At 44.7% G+C, this 17,597-nt stretch overlaps 1 protein-coding gene across 1 annotated transcript in view; it reads right to left on the bottom strand.

Annotated features, from left to right (window-relative positions):
• LOC146035538 (gamma-aminobutyric acid receptor subunit beta-4-like) overlaps positions 1-17,597 on the bottom strand; it is a 335,033-nt gene that overhangs the window by 80,001 nt on the left and 237,435 nt on the right. The window contains exon 5 of the mRNA XM_083159044.1: positions 7,871-7,953. Coding sequence (XP_083015170.1) covers positions 7,871-7,953 — 83 coding nt within the window. The remainder of the gene's footprint in view (positions 1-7,870; positions 7,954-17,597) is intronic.

Here is a 17,597-nt window from a genome sequence, read left to right as displayed (position 1 = left end):
TTAGGCATTCCGAATGCCCTAGGCATTTGCCTAGTTTGCCTATGCCTAGGGCCGGCTCTGTGCGTGTGTGTGCGCTCCTGATCCTGTGTGTCAGTTTCGGTTTGAGATATCTAGAGGAAGGAAAGTAAAATGTTCAAGACCACGCCTCCTTTACAAATGGTCACACCCCCTATATATGGCCACACACCCTGGCCTGTACCGATTTTTCAGTTTGATTTGTTGGAGGGTATGGGGATTTAGTGAAGTACACAGTCGGGGAGGGTGGACAGCGAGGTACACAGTGGTAGTGGAAGATTAAGAGGTACAAAGTGATGACTAAGGGCTGTTTCACACACTCCAGATGTAGCTGGGTGGCAACACACTGCACGGACAAAAGCCATAGTTAATAATGGACAGGATGGTTTTCATTCACATGGAACGGTAATGGCCGAGCCGCCCAGTTGTGAGCATGCAGAGTTTCGCCGCCCAACACAACCCTGCTCTCCCTCTCTTTTTCTGTCTTTCCCCTCCCCAATCTCTCTCTCCTGTCTCTCCTCCGCCACCTCTCTCTGTCTCTCTCCTGGTTTTTTTATCCTCTCTGTCCACCCTCTATCTCTCACCCATTCTCTCCAGTTCTCTCTCATGTAATTTTCTGTCTCCCCTGCTCTCTCCACTGCTTTCTTTTCCCCTGCCTTCTCTTTTTCTCTCAACCCTCTCTCTCAATACCCCTCCATTTCTGTCTCACCTCAGTAGCGCACGCAGGGGGGGTTTCCGAGTACCCAGAAACCCCCCCAGAAGTCTAAGGGCCCTAGGCTGAAAGCTGAGGGTCTCTCTTTCCATGGGTACAAGAATTTTAAAAATCGTCCCTTGGGAACCGGAGATATATGACTTCAAAGCAGTGGTCCCCATGCAAGCCTGTTAATTGCTCTTCCCAGTCAGATATTTCAGGTTCTGTCTGACTTAGAGTTTTTCTGAGGGTATATTCCAAAAGCTGGGACTCTCCTCCTTTGATGGACACTAGTAGCTTGTCTCTACTTTTTCCAGAACCAGAGATATCAGCCTTCCAGCAGCTGGTTACTGCTCCAGCTCCACACACCTGGTATGTCGTTTTATATACTTGTTGGCAGATTGCTCTGCCTCCTGAACACTGATCCCCTAGACCTCAGTACCATTTGGTAGGTGGGATTCTCTAGTTTTTAATTCCATTACAATCTAAGAAATCTATTTCTGGGAACTGGAGATATCTGCATTCAAGCAAGCTGTCCTCCCACCAGAAAATTGTGAATAATAAGCCCACTCCACTATACACCCCTCCTCTGCATATTAAACACCCTCTACCACCCTGGAAGTTATGTGTCAGGCCCCCTTCATTCAGCCCAATGCCCTCATCTCCCACCATCTGTGCAGTAAAGGGGTAATTAGTGGAAAATATCACTGATCCAGGCCCTACATGCTGAGCAGTTGATATAATACCCCCTACCACCTGCGGGACATCAAAGCTTCCCCCACCCCAATACATTGTTATGCCCAGGGGCCTACACTGCTGTTGATGCCCCTGTATGTATATGTATATATATATATATATATATATATTTGTTTTTATTATTTATATACATTTGGTCTATCTATAATACTTTAACTGACCCCGCATATACTGGGTCACCTAAGTGTCCATTTCCGTGCTTTGCTCCGCCCCTCTGGAAACCCCCTTCTAAAAATCCTGCGTTTGCCACTGCACCTCTCTTACTCTGTCTCACTGCACCTAATCTCTCTGCTCTGCGTGTGTTGCCCCCCCCCCCCCCCCCCCCCGCGTCCCACAGCAGATTTTTATAGTGAGAAAACACAGCAGCAGCTGTATATTTTAACTACAAAATATTTGCATAAAATACATTTGCATGGTCTTTTTACTGAAGGGTGGCTAAAATTATGGGCCTGATTCTGCGTTCACAAGGGGAGCGATGTTTTAAAGTTTGGTGGTGGTATCATCTGCTAGGGGGCGCTAAAACAAATCTTGCCAAAGGGCATCAAATTAAATAAGGCCGTCTCTGCTTACCCCCTTCTTGTCCTTGTCATGTGTGTTTAATCCAATATATTTGTCAGTCTATTGTGTTATGGATAATAATATATATAATACTTATTTGTTCACTTTAGAAAAATGCTAAATATTGATCGTTATGCTTTTGTTAACCACACATATTTAATATGGAAAACCGTATGTATATTCTGTGACTAGTGGCAGGCATATTGTTGTTCTATATTTGAATACTTTGACTTTGAAATGTACCTAAAGTATAATTTTTTGTGCAAAATATAATAAAAATGTTAAACCAAAAAATAAAAAAAGTGGCTCACTATTGGATCTGCTTCTAACGCTAGGGCTGTTGAGCCTGATAAGACATTGGACTTGAAAGGGTTAATACTTGCTTCAGCAACCCTGTACAGCTGCAGCCCCTCCCCCACAGTGTCCAAATCATTATCCAGTGTGTCTTAATTAAATGAAACAAACACACAGTGCATAGCAGCTTAATTAAATGGAGCAAACACACAGGGCACACCAAATACAGGAGCATACACGTGTACTGAACCCTTTTAATTATATTTTAAAATTAAATGGAGCAAACACAAGGCACACATATAGGACACAGAACACCTGCATTTATTTGGAGCACACAGTGCAGTTTCCATTGTACAGGACCATTACACCCCCCCCCCCCCCCCCTTTTTTTTTTAAAGGGTACAGCAGCGCTTACTTGTGGTAGACAGGGCAGCAGTACAGCCCCAGCACTGGCAGCGTAGAACACCACATATTTTACTGCAGCAGGTGTAAGGGCAGCATGGATGGTGTAATGGTTAGCATTACTGCCTTACAGTTCTGAGGTCATGGGTTCAATTCCCACCATGGCCCTAACTGTAAAGAGTTTGTATATTCTCCCCGTACTTGTGTGGGTTTCCTCTGTGTACTATGGTTTACTCCCACAATCCCAAAATATACTGGTAATTGGCTCCCACCAAATTAACAAGTCAGCATGCGATTAGGCCTGTGCACTAACCGCCTCCATGACTGTCTCAGGGCAAGTCTGGGCTGGCACTGTGAGAATACCAACAGCAGATTGTAATAAAAAGTGTGACTTCTACCACAATGTGTGGGGAAGCCACTTGTGCTCACAACACCTCTGGGTAGAAGCTGGTCACAGACAAGATCTCACACACTGAACGCAGTGGTTCTCTGACACAGGCAGGATCCCCCAGCTAGGGTTGCCACCTCACTCATCATTGTTTCCTGGAGATCCCCCATTGTAACCAATGCACACGCTCCCCTGGAAAACTGGGCATGGCCCCATTAATGGGCGTGGTCTAGCTGGAAAAGTGGGCGTGGCATCTTCGAATAAAAAAAAACCTTTTTGTCCCTGCAAAGTCTTCAAAGTCTACAAAGTCTACAAAGTCTTTGTACCTGCAGTGGAGCTGATTGCTTGTCCAGACTGTGTAGGACTTGCTTCTCACTGCTGGGAAATTCCTGTTTTTTGAATAATCATCCCATAGTGGTGTATCTGTCTACCTGAGGGCAGGCTGGGCTTGGCAGGGCAGGGAAGCTGACAGCGGCAGCAGTAGGACTGGCAGGGTGCATGTGACAGGAGGCAGGCAGCCGGATCCAGTCTATGGGAGTCACGCTGACTGACACCAGTGGTGAGCAAACAGTGGTGGGCGGTTTGGTGGGCAGGCCTGCAGACAGACTTGCGGGATGATGATGATGTCATCATCATGCATGGGTCTGTCTCTACGGGGAGTCCTGCGGCGGCGGATGGCGGCATGCGGGCACGGACGGCACTGGCCCTCGGGCGAGAGATGCTGCGTGGAGGGCTGGACTGTAGGATTTCTCAGACACCTGGACAATCCCGAAATTCGGGAGACTTGAAAAGCCTCCTGGAGGGTTGCCACCAAAAACGAGAAATCCGGGAGAGGTGGCAACCCTAACCCCAGCACACCCGGCAGGTGTGCTTGCTTGAATACTCAGACACAGGCTGAAGCAATCTAGGACACAGCTGCTGCACGGAGGTTCTAGATCAGGGGTCCTCAAAACTATTTTGCTCTGGGACCCCATCAGACAATAAAATTAATAACAGGACCCCAGCAAGTTACTGCAGAAGGTCATCACATAACATGTGTAGTCAGCAGACAGCACATACATGGCAGCATTGTGAAGGCACAAAATGATGGGAGGAGCCTGAAGTAACAGGCAATTCAGCAGATTTTTTTCAGACTCCTTGAATCACTGATTTAGATTAGAAAAATCATCAGCCTGACGATCAGCAACATGGAGTCGCGAACCCATGCTGAGATGGGCGGGAATGGTATTTGCAGTGTGGGGATGTAATGAGTGACTCTGCAGTGGTGGGGGTGCTGTTAGGGTTTCTGCAGTGGTGGGGGTGCTGTTAGGGTTTCTGCAGTGGTGGGGGTGCTGTTAGGGTTTCTGCAATGGTGGGGGTGCTATGAGGGATTGTGCAGTGATGGGATCCTATGAGGGATTGTGCAGTGATGGGATGCTATGAGGGATTGTGCAGTGATGGGATGCTATGAGGGATTGTGCAGTGATGGGATGTTATGAGGGATTGTGAAGTGATGGGGATGTGATGAGGGATTGTGCAGTGATTGGGATGTGATGAGGGGGACTTCAGCAGTGGACATTTGATGAAGGTGTGCGCAGTGATTGGCTTTGATGGTGGGGGTGAGTGTCCATGTCAGATTGCTTATACCGTATATTTTATGACTCCCGACTTGTTAATATGCGGGGAGTGTCGCACCAACCAGCAGTGATTATATATATATATATATATATATATATATATATATATATATAGGAGACTTGCGGTGAGGCACTCGTGGCAATTATAATCCAGAACAAAGCTAGCCAACAGGAGATAGCAGCAACGTTTCAATTTATTTCTTCAAATTTTCGTCAGGTTACGAAGAAAATTTGATTTGAAGAAATAAATTGAAACGTTGCTGCTATCTCCTGTTGGCTAGCTTTGTTCTGGATTATAATTGCCACGAGTGCCTCACCGCAAGTCTCCTACTAATCCTTTGTGTAGGCACCGGCGCCGCTGTTTTTGCTGTTACAAGGAGTGCCAAACCCCTGTCCTCTATATATATATATATATATATATGTTTCATTCCCACACGAAGTAGAAAAGTGGTCTGCACACCAGTTTAGTAAATATGAAAAAAAGCTTTTATAAGCATAAAATGTCAATAGCACATGGCAACATACTGAGAATAACAGGTTTTAAAGCAAGTGGGAGGGTTACTTATCATAGGTCCAATGCACTGAGAATAACAGGTTTTAAAGCAAGTGGGAGGGTTACTTATCATAGGTCCAATGCATCTGTGTACAGCATATTTCTATAGGACACCCATCACCACTTCCAAGCAGGATACCCTGCTTGGAAGTGGTGATGGGTGTCCTATAGAAATATGCTGTACACAGATGCATTGGACCTATGATAAGTAACCCTCCCACTTGCTTTAAAACCTGTTATTCTCAGTATGTTGCCATGTGCTATTGACATTTTATGCTTATAAAAGCTTTTTTTCATATTTACTAAACTGGTGTGCAGACCACTTTTCTACTTCGTGTGGGAATGAAACATATGCTATTGAATACGTGATCTGGCACCCACCGTTGGAATTCAGATTCTTTGTGTGCGGTTCTTCGACCTGTATATATATATATATATATATATATATATATATATATATATATATATATATATATATATATATATATATATGTATATACACACACAGAGGAGCCGGCACTCACAATCCACAATTTCAACTGCTGGGGTGCAGGTCTCAGGTTGTAATCCAGAATAGGGGTACAGCCATATATAAAACAGTCCAATAAAAAGACGCGAAAGTTACTTGTCCCACGCTGCCGGTTTTTCTATAATACGCTGCTGGTGTCTGTTGTTGCTAGGGTGTTAGATCTATAGTAATTCTTGATAACGGGATTTTTTATAAACAGCTAATTAGCAACAGGTGGTCTGGAGAGACACTTCCTGCCGTCCTGGTATTTAAGGTGGGTCTTGTGAACAGTGTGTTGAACTCATTTTGGAGCTGTATACCTATCTATATTGTGGTCTTGACAAAGGGCCCTGTGAGGCTCGAAACGTCGACATACCGACATAATTATATGGTGACGTATTAAACCTTTTAATTGCATTCTGAAGAAAAAGCCTGGTGAGTGCTCTTTTATTGGACTGTTTTATTTATATATATATATATATATATTTTGTGTGCGGCCCTCAAATATTTACTGGAAGTGTGAAGCGGCCCCTCAGCCAAAATAATCGCCCACCCCTGCTCTACGATGACCTTGGGCATTGGCCTGGGCAGACGACGTAGATGGCGTTTCATCATCATGCTCTATGTCTTGACTAGTGGTAGCAGCTTTATCACTCAGAGAAAGTGGTTCTTGTTCTTTCACTATTGGAGCCTCCATATTTTTTTTCTCCATTATATAAAATATGTGGCACAGGAGAGTAGTGTACCTCAAAATAAATTATTACACACTTCAGAGACAGAAAAAAATAAAAGGGATTACTAGTAACCCCTTTATTAAAAAAATATTTTGCAGCCTGCACACAGGTGAAGAGAAGACTGTACCCTGTCCCGTACACACACATACACACGTCAGAGACAGAAATACACACGTCAGAGACAGAAATTATTAAAGGGATTAAATATAGCTACATCCCTTTATTCAAAAAATATTATGCGGCCTGCACACAGGTGAAGAGAAGACTGTACCCTGTCCCTTACACACACACACACACACACACACACACGTCAACAAACATATTTAATCCCATGAATTTTTTCTAACAACTAGTAACCCCTTTTTTAAAAAATATAATGCGGCCGTGCACACAGGTGAAGAGAAGACTGTACCCAGTCCCTTACACACACACACATCAGAGACAGAAATAATTAAAGGATCAAATATAATATATATATATGCTGCTGGTAAAGGAGTGTGGAGTACCCCTAACTGGCACCCACATCAGAGACAGAAAGATTATTCATATATAATATATTAATTATATGTATATAACCCCAAATTATTATAAAAATAATTTCATACTCAGGACAGGTAAATGAGGCACAGGCACAGACTCCAGGTAAGTACAGACTCTGTCAGTGCCACTGGACTGTCACTGAACCACAGAACTGTACTACACTGACTGTACCTACCACCTAGTCAGGTAAATAGATGAGGCACAGGCAGGCACAGACACAGGCTCCAGGAATTAATGAGGCACAGTCACAGACTCTGTCAGTGCCACTGACTGGATGGACTACAGAACAGAAAGAAAGTTAACTTTTCTTGACTAGAGGATATCATACTACTAGAGGAGAGGACTCAGGAGCATGCTAACTAAATATACACTAGCTAGCTACTACCAGTACTACTAAATTATAAGCACACAGTCACTAAGCATTTAAAACTACTCAGTGACACTGACTCAGGAGCCCTGCAGCTTGAGGCACAGGCAGCAGGGTGGGCGAGAGTGAGCACGCACAGGTGGAAAGACAGGCACTGAGAGAGAGTGACAGGCTCAGCCAGTGACATGCTGTCTTCAATATCCTATACTGGCTCCCGCCCGGCTTTCCTTATATAGTGTCCAGATCTCGCAAGATCTGACAGCGGGATCTTGCGAGCTCCGAAAAGGCACGCTCTGAGCCTGGACGGGAAAACCCGAACAGGCTCGGAAGCAGGTTCGGATTGGGGGATGTTCAGCGGTGTTCGGTTTTCCAAAATCCGAACGCGCTCACCCCTACTTATATTATGAAGAAATAATAAAGTCATTAAATTCTGTGCAAAAATACTTACAGCTCTCTATCTCCAGAGTACAGTTCTGTTGGTCCAGGGGATATCTGCGTAGATCCATCATGCAGGCAGCCGTGGTTGTTATTCTGTAGAACAAGAATAGGAGGTCAACTTGGCCATTGTTATAGCATACATTCTCATCATAACTTTTTTTTTATTTGGGTGTGAGGAGGTTGGCAATTGATTTTTACTGTAATTTACACAATCAATAAATAAAAAAGTAAATATATAAATAAAAGTAATTAGATGATTAGATCATGCATGAACAAAACATTGCATACATTTAATCTAATAAGGAATAAGCAATAAGTTATATTCAGCATTAAGAATAAAGTAAGTTATACTGTGGATATATTAGTAGAGGCAGAGGAGGTCAACTATAAAGCAAGCCTGATGCACAACACAACATGCCATAAGTTTGCACATTTGTCCTTTGATTATCCACCTACTGTACTTCAGAGAAATTCCTCCACAAACTAGGATCATTGCAAATGGCAAAGTCCAACCTACTAGCTATTTAGAACACCCATTTAAAATAAACAAACTTTTAATTTTTCCAACCAAAATACTGAGGACATTGGGGCTGGATGTTATTAGTGTAATTTAGGGCCTTATTTTGGTTCATTCTTTCTGACAAAATCCTTCTTAGATGGACAAAACCATGTGCACTGCAGGTGGGGCAGATATAACATGTGCAGAGAGAATTAGATTTGGGTGAGTTATATTGTTTCTGTGCAGGGAAAATACTGGCTGCTTTATTTTACACTGCAATATAGATCTCACTTTGAAGTAAAACCCCACCCAAATCTAATTCTCTCTGCACAAGTAACACCTGCCCCACCTGCAGTGCACATGGTTTTGCCCATCTAAGAAGGATTTTGTCAGAAAGAATGAACCAAAATAAGGCCCTTAATCCTTTGAGTGCCAATGTTGCTGAGAGTTCCTCAAAATAGCTGCTAAAAATGCCAGCGTCGCTCACAGCCACTGTTTATTATGTTTTATTATAAATAAATACAAATACAGTCAAGTCAATCAATCGACGTTCAGTTAAATATTGCGACGCTGACATTTTTAGCAGATATTTTGAGGATCTCTCTTTGCAACATTGGCACTCAAAGGGTTAAGTAAGTATTCATTCAAAGAAAGGCAAAACAAACCCCAATGAGGAACTTCTCAATTTAGCCACATTTAAGTTGTATCTTAACCTCACAAGATAAATTAAGTCTCTTATAGTGTTGCTGACCCAGAGGCGGCCAAAGAAGATAAAGTATTTTGGGTACTTGTGTACTAGCACGGCGCCCATCGCATCGCAGACCATATCGCATGCGATGCGACGCGATATCGGCCGATGTTCTACAATGGCATACAATTTTAAAATTGTATGCCATTGTATATGGCATACAATGCCATACAATGCGATGGGATGCGATTTATAAATTGTATAAGCACCCCAATGGGTGCTTACAATGCTTAAATGCACCCCCACGCCACCCCCCAAGTATAAACATGAACCCGAAGCGTGGCGAGCGCAGCGAGCCCGCGAGGGGCGGCGGTACGCGTCCTACGACCCTTTCATACCCCCACTATCCATGTTGGCGTGGAGTTGATTCTATAAAGTGTGGCGAGCGCAGGGAGCCACCGAGTCCGAAGCGTGGCGAGCGCACGCGGATACCTTCACAGGCTTCACAGGTGTCCGCTCGCCACGCTTCGGGCTCGCCACACTTTATGAAATCAACTCCACGGTAACGTGGATAGTGGGGGTATGAAAAGGTCATAGGACACGTACCGCCGCCCCTCGCGGGCTCGCTACGCTTCGGGTTCACGTTTATACTTGGGGGGTGGCGTGGGGGTGCATTTAAGCATTGTAAGCACCCATTAGATGTATAGGTAGGACAGGGGGCAGAGAGGTGCACATGGGACAGAGAGGTAAAAGGGGGATGGAGAGGTACAGAGAAGGGGAAGTTAAAAAATGTAGTGGTGATGGGGACAGAGATGTGTATATAAGGAGAGAGTGAGAGGAGACATGATGGAGAAGTACAGGAGGACAGAGAGATGCAGGGAAGGAGGAAATGAGAGGTGCAAGAGTGGCAAAGAGGTGCAGAGAAGGGGGATCTTCCAGGGAAGCAAACTGACAGAGTCGGAAGACGGACGCAGAGTGTGTGGCGCGAGAGGTGAAGGTATTTAAAAGGTAATGTGTGTACACTTAAATGTTTGTCTGTATAGCCTGAGGACGGGACAAATAAAAAGTCCCGAAACGTTGCTGGAAATGGCAGTTGTTGTGTGACGTTATTGCAGCTAAGAAGTCCGGCGGGTGCGGTATCTTTTGAGTATATATATATATATATTTTTTCATTTTAGACCTTAGAGCCCCCCTTTCTTAAGAACACCGGGCCCCCCAGAGCCATATATATATATATATATATATATATATATATACGAAGTCCGTTGATGACGAAACGCGTTGGGGCGTGGCCTAGCGTCGACCTGCTGTGTTGGACCACCGTCCACGCTGTGAAACACTGCGGTTGTGACAACCGTCAGTAAGGGTACGTTACCCATTGCTTTTATGCTCTTAAAAAGCTATTTTACTTCAATAAATTTTCAAACATATTGCACTATGGAGCGCTCCTTTGCTTGTTGTTTATATATATATATATATATATATATATATATATAATCTATAGGGTTGACTGGCACTCTCTTCACTGAGGTATATGCCACGGTGCCTTCCTCGAATGGGTATACAAACAGTAGAGTTAGATTGAGGGACCTGGGGGGACCCCCAAAGAAACAGGCGACACTCGATCAGCTGGATGCTGGATGGGTAGAATCCAAATTTTATGTGCAAAGTTTTCAAAAGAATACAAGCATGTCTGCCAACATTTCAAAGGCTTTGAAACGTTGGCAGACATGCTTGTATTCTTTTGAAAACTTTGCACATAAAATTTGGATTCTACCCATCCAGCTGATCGAGTGCCGCCTGTTTCTTTGGGGGTCCCCCCAGTTCCCTCAATCTAACTCTACTGTTTATATCTATATATATATATATAGTGGGGTTTTAGCGTCAAACAGGTAGGCACAGGTGAGGTTTTGGCACAGACTTAGACAGTGACATCACGGCTTGGGTCCAAAACAGGGCTTGCCTGAGTTTATTGCAGCACTCACAGCAAGAAACTAAAAAAATCAGCCTTTACACTTCAGGCAAAACAGAAAAATAAAACCTGCTCGTCTGAGCTCTAACTAAACAGAACAAACGTCCCTCTCTATACCAGGGCCACACTATGGGCCTTATTTTGGTTCATTCTTTCTGACAAAATCCTTCTTAGATGGGCAAAACCATGTGCACTGCAGGTGGGCAGATGTAACATGTGCAGAGAGAATTAGATTTGGGTGGGGTTTTACTTCAAAGTGAGATCTATATTGCAGTGTAAAAATAAAGCAGTCAGTATTTTCCCTGCACAGAAACAAAATTACTTACCCAAATCTAATTCTCTCTGCACATGTTACATCTGCCCCCCCCTGCGGTGCACATGGTTTTGTCCATCTAAGAAGGATTTTGTCAGAAAGAATGAACCAAAATAAGGCCCCATGTGACATTGGACACACACAGCAGATATAGATCAAGTAACGCAGTACAGGCTGGCTCCTTTTTAAAGAATCAGGTGCTCTCCTGATTACCAGCCCAGGACAGAACACCCTTTGTAAGACGGAGCTTACCACACAGATTGAAACAGCCTGCAGTCTATACGCCATAAGACAGGATTCTAGGAGAAAGGTACAGATGGGTCACGGTCCATCTTTGCGGGGGATGGCGCTGGCGTCGCCAGCCGCCATCCCCCGCCAGCGCCATGGCGATCGTGAGAAGGGGGCGCGCGCGCACGAGAGGCGCGCGCGCCCCCTTCCGACGGCGCTTCCAAACGTTTCCCCGGGTCCCCGCCGGCTTGCCGGCGGTAACCCGGGGTCCCCGCCGCCTGCCCGCATCCCCCCTAACCCCCCCCTAACCCCGTCCGTCTCCCTGAGGCGGAGACGGACAGGGTTTCCGCCACGCTAGCGACGGAGACTGAGACGCGCGTGCGCGTGAGACGCGTGCGTCTCAGTCTCCTCGCTGGCGAGGCTGCTGGCGGGTCGCCAGCGCATACGTTCTGGCGACCCGCCAGCAAGGATGGACCGTGACCCATCTGTACCTGCCGTCTATGACTTTCCCTGCCACTGTCTTACAATATATATATCTATATCCATCTCCAGAAGAGCCGCACACTTTTCAGATGAATCTATCTTGGGTGCTGAATCCCTTACAAAAATCATATGCCACTTATCCTATCTACCAAAAGTGTCCAGGAATAAGAGAGCAGCACACCATCAGTTAAATCTTCAAATGTATTGAAAAAGATTTTCCAGCAACCAAAGCATCATGCAATTCAAATGCAGTAGCAGATATCACAACTTCATTCTGTACTTATCAGAGTCTCCAATCTGGGGGGCTGCCCCAACATCACAAGCCATATCCGGCCCGACAGCTGTTTCGGTGTTGGTACACCTTCCTCATGGGCACAACAATGACACATATGCAATGGTTTTAAATAGGGGTAAAGTTCCCGCCATACTTACCCAAATTAGTCACAGATGTTGACTTATTTGCTGCACTAGCGTCCCTGTATGTGTGCTGGCTGCACACAGTGTATCTGGCTTCCGGCCGTAGTGTCCGGCTCTGAACACGGAAGTGACTGGTGGAACGCACCCGTCACTTCCGGTCAGTGTACCCAGCAATTCTGCGGCGTCCCTGTGCTTGCGCTTACTGTACATTGCACATCAGGCTTCCGGCTGTGACATCCGGGACTGAATGCGGAAGTGACTGGTGGAACGCACCCGTCACTTCCGGTCAGCGTCTCCAGCGAATCAGGCGCAGCATCTAGAGAGCATCACCAGCCGACGTCAGGCTCCCCTGTAACGCCCACCGGCTCTGCTCGATCACTGTGCAGCCTTTCCTTGTCATATCGCCATGGAAACTGGACATAAACATCAACGCCACTTTAACTTGATGGGCAACCAGTATACTTGTATTACATGTATTTATGTCACGGATTGTAATACAAGTATACTGGTTGCCCATCAAGTTAAAGTGGCATGAATGTTTATGTCCGGTTTCCATGGCGATATGCATTCTACTGTACCAATCAAGGAGCTGACCTGTTGAAAACTAAACAGAAAGTATTATCATTGTCTAGGGAACAGGTTCTGCGGCCCGTTAAAAAGAAACAACAAGACACCCTGATTTGGGTTAATGCATTTCACCCTAAAAGTCAGGACATTAACAGAATGGACAAGTCCCACTGGCCAATAATTCGGACAGAACCGGCTTTACGGTCTTTAAAAAATGCTAAGCTCATGTGTGCATACACCCGGGGGAAAAATCTCAAGGATTACCTTGTAACAAATGATGTAGTCGACACGGTGTCGACCAGGTTACCATCTTCATTTTTAGGAACGCCCAAACCCGGGTGTGTTAAGTGTATTGGGTGCACAACATGTAGCTTTATGACCGCAGGAGACACCTTTTATCACCCATTTTCGGGCAAACCCTTTAAAATTAGACAAAAGGTCACCTGTACCTCAAGCTACGTGGTCTATCTCATCAGCTGCCCTTGCGGCCGTCATTATGTGGGGAAGACTGTTCGGGCCTTTAAAGAGAGGGCAGCTGCCCATAGGTCCGCTATCAAACATGCCATACAGTCGGGCACGAGCAATCAGCCCGTCGCCCGACACTTTGCTATGGCCCGACACTCCTTGTCTTCCTTAAAGTATAGGATCATTGAACAGATCCCTATATAAAAAAGAGGAGGTAACCTGGGGTTAATGTCGTGCCCGGCTGAGAGCCGTTGGATCTTCAGACTGGACACATGGGCCCCACAGGGACTTAATGAACACCTGGGATTATCAAATTTTCTGTAATATTATCGACACGTGGGATCGTGTCAACCGTCATCTGTTCTATAACCATGATATCTTAGACATGCGCACACATGGATGTCAACCACCCTCAGCGGGTGTACGGTTAAAATAATGGATTACGGAGTCTATTGCATTGAGATCGGACCCCGTCAACCTAATAGGTAGTTTGTAACTGACATTATATAATGGGTCCATTCAGAGCGTTTTTTAAGTTTTTAAATCAGAGTTTGTTTTGCACTTCTTGCACTTTAATCAATTTATATATGGTACATGTATATATACCTCTTACACTGTATACATGACATGATATTATTGATGTATTTATATTTACGTACACTTTGTTGTTGTTTTTTTATAGTATGGGCAGTACTGGCAAAATCCCTTCATGGTCTCTTGGACGGTCCGGTCATAGTGACGTCATGTTTGAGCGCCGGAATGGATGCTGGGGGGCGGATGAACGGAGTTGATCAGTATAATGGTATGTGTTTCACTGTTTGTATTTTGTTCAATGCACGGAGGTTTGAAACGTTGGGAAAACCCTGGTCTGCTGACTTTTTATTTTCTAACAAGTGAGTGCCGCCTCTCCCCAAGTCTCAGCACATACGCACCTGTTGTGAGAGACAGGTGTACTACGGCGGGCACCCCCCAATCTACATGCACAAAGTTGGAGTGCCGCACCTATGCAATTGGATATATATATATATGGATAGAGAGAGGGTACCCCAATATGCGCACACTATGAAGGGTGGAGCAGCACCTTTGTGAGATCCCCTGTTAGATGGAACCAAAGTTTGTAGGTATGCTAAGAGAGGTTCAAAGGGCGCTCTTAAAAAAAAAAAAAAAAGTTTTATGAAAAATGTAATTTTATACAAATGGCCATAAAGCAAAACACAGTATGGATTAGCAGAATCAATAGAACATCACAGTAGAGATTTTTTTTTTATATCAGGTGTCAATGATCAACAGATGAACACGAGGCCCAACGCATTTCGTCATTTTCATGACTTCATCAGGGGCAATATAAACAGCATACCAGTAACACCTTCAGATTTGGAGATGTAGCAGATTTTTTTGACCATTGTCGAAGTCGAGTTGCCTCTACACCACAGTAGCATGGTATGGCCGCCATTTTGGTTTGCATAGTAACGCAAATAGACAATAGAAACAAGAATGAATAATTGTGTGAACCCTGTGCACAGTTATACTAATACAAATAGACTCATTCGCCCCATTCACAAATAATAAAATATAGTTATGTGTTTTAAAATCACCACACATAGTAATAATGGTAAAACTCCCCTGGACATATTTTGCATCTGTGTGTTTCTCTCAAACGCAACGCTCCGGTGATTGTTTAAAGTGCACAACATTTACCAGTCAAGATTTATGGACCAAATACATCTAATGTTTTACATTGCCATGAGGATGGTATAACTGAAAGCACCGGATAAAACAGGTTGCACAGCATGACGCCTAGACCTATGACGAAGCCTTTGGACAAAGACACAGCTGTGCATTCTACTGTACCAATCAAGGAGAAGCGAAACCTGACCTCTTGGCCAATGGAGAACTTTACAGTACCCTATTGTCTGGACCCTATATAATGTTTAGCACAGCATAAGGACTCTCTCTCTAATCTTCTTTTGTCACATCCACCATGGCTGTCCCCTGTGCTGTGCCCAGCCCTAGGTCCTCTATCAGCATACCTCACACGCTGGCGCTCACCGCTGCTCTTGTCCCTTGTCGTGGTGGGGTGCATGTCAGTGGTGCTGTGTGCTCCGGTGCCATGCAGGACATGAGTGGCGTGAGACCGCCATGTGTGTTTGTGCCTGGTTAGGCCTCTGACTGAACGCCGGCAACTGCGCAGCTGCGCACGCTCACTGCCGGCTGGAATCTGTCACCTCCCTTGGTGGCCACCATCTTTCTTGATTCCTCAGCCTGTACTGTGCGACTCTGCCTCTCCTGTCAATAGGCTATCCAACAGCCGCACAGCTCACTCCTTAAGTACTGACTGGCCGGGCAAGACCGTCAGTCAGTACAATTATGTCTATGCCTAAGCATCATTGATCCCTCCTGGCTCTGTAGTACTCACTACAATCCTGTGCCTCTGGTGAAGTGTCTACTCCTGCTGATCGTCTCACTGCTCTCCTGTGCACCACGGAACCTGCTGCCGCCAATGCAGACTGGATAAGGTTAGCCCCCCAAAGGGGTATTATCTTTATTCTCATTCCCGACGGTTATTATCCACGGGCACTCCTGATTGCAGCCACGGTCTAATCCAGCAAGGACATCAGACGTCATAATTTATTCTTTATTCCAATCATTCAACCAGTCTTTCAATCCTTCAACCAACCATCCAATCCTTCAACCAATCTTCCAATCATTCAACCAATCTTCCAATCATTCAACCAATCTTTCAATCCTTCAACCAACCATCCAATCCTTCAACCAACCATCCAATCCTTCAACCAATATTCCAATCCTTCAACCAATCATCCAATCCTTCAATCCTTTAACCAATCATCCAATCCTCCAACCAAACATCCAATCCTTCAGCCAATTCTTCAACGAACCCTTCAATATTCTTTCCAAGTACCAAGCATCATCATATTCTACAATTAAGTATTGTACTATTGACTTATCATTACATAATCTACAGTATACTATTTATGCCACCATTACCAACTTGTATCGCAGTATCTTTATTAAACCAGATTTATTTTATCTCATTGCTCCCTTCTGTCGTTGATGCAACAACCTTATATTAAAGCACCCAGCCTCCGTTACACTCCAGCTGGTGCTTCACGAAATGTGACATCTATATTGGACTGTGCTCTGGATAGAATACAGATACTTGGACCGAGTAGCACCCGCATGTTGTGAGACGGTAACTGTTCTTTTTCTTTGTATTTGTAGTTGTACTGTGGCTGATTGTATTTATATATGTTTCTCACCTTTTCATTATATATTGTGTGTATTGTAAGGTGATTTGTATACTCTGCTATTGCATTCTTATTTCTGTAATACCTTTTGTCTGCTAGGGACTCAAATATATGGTTAAGGACTTTGTACCCTTATTCTGGAATTTATACCAAGTCTCATGTCTTATTTTGAAATAAGCAGAAAGGTTTACAGGAATTTATACCTGGTTTATTTACTTACAACTAAGTACTGCAAAAGGATACCATCGTCAGGGTATCAGTTCAGTGTGTGTGATACACAAATCAGGTTCGCTACGTGGCGCTATGCTTTAGTTCGCCCGTAGTTAGGAATAAAGGTTGTAAGTTTACGGACACAGTACGTAAACTGTGGACTTCATGTATTATCCATCGGTTTGATATTAATTGGACATTCACAACAAATATATCCAAATCTGAAGATCCAGGATCAGATAGATGAAAAGCCACTACTAGTAAATCCTCACTGTGTGGGCGTAATGAGCTCAAAGGTGTTTAATCAATGACCAATCAAACTCTTTTTGGAGAGCGATGTGTACGGTGTAGATCACTCTCCAAAAAGAGTTTGTTTGGTCATTGATTAAACACCTTTGAGATAGAGGTCCAGGGTTCAGGAGCACCACAGCATGGAGTGACTGGAAGCAACCTTATGGCAGCTCCAGGTAATCGCAGGGTGCCGCCAGTTGCTGGAGGTGCTGGTAACTGGAGGGTGGTAATATTGACATGCTTTGGTACTCATCCAGGGGGACATGGGTGTTTGCCCTTTGATCGTGGGGGATAGGGGATTGTGATGCTGAAACGGTGGTCGCAGGTAGAGGGGTGCT

The sequence above is a fragment of the Crinia signifera genome, chromosome 9 (assembly GCF_055691185.1).
Source record: "Crinia signifera chromosome 9, ASM5569118v1, whole genome shotgun sequence".
In the NCBI taxonomy this organism is placed as follows: domain Eukaryota; kingdom Metazoa; phylum Chordata; class Amphibia; order Anura; family Myobatrachidae; genus Crinia; species Crinia signifera.
This window is presented reverse-complemented; position numbering and strand designations above follow the sequence as displayed.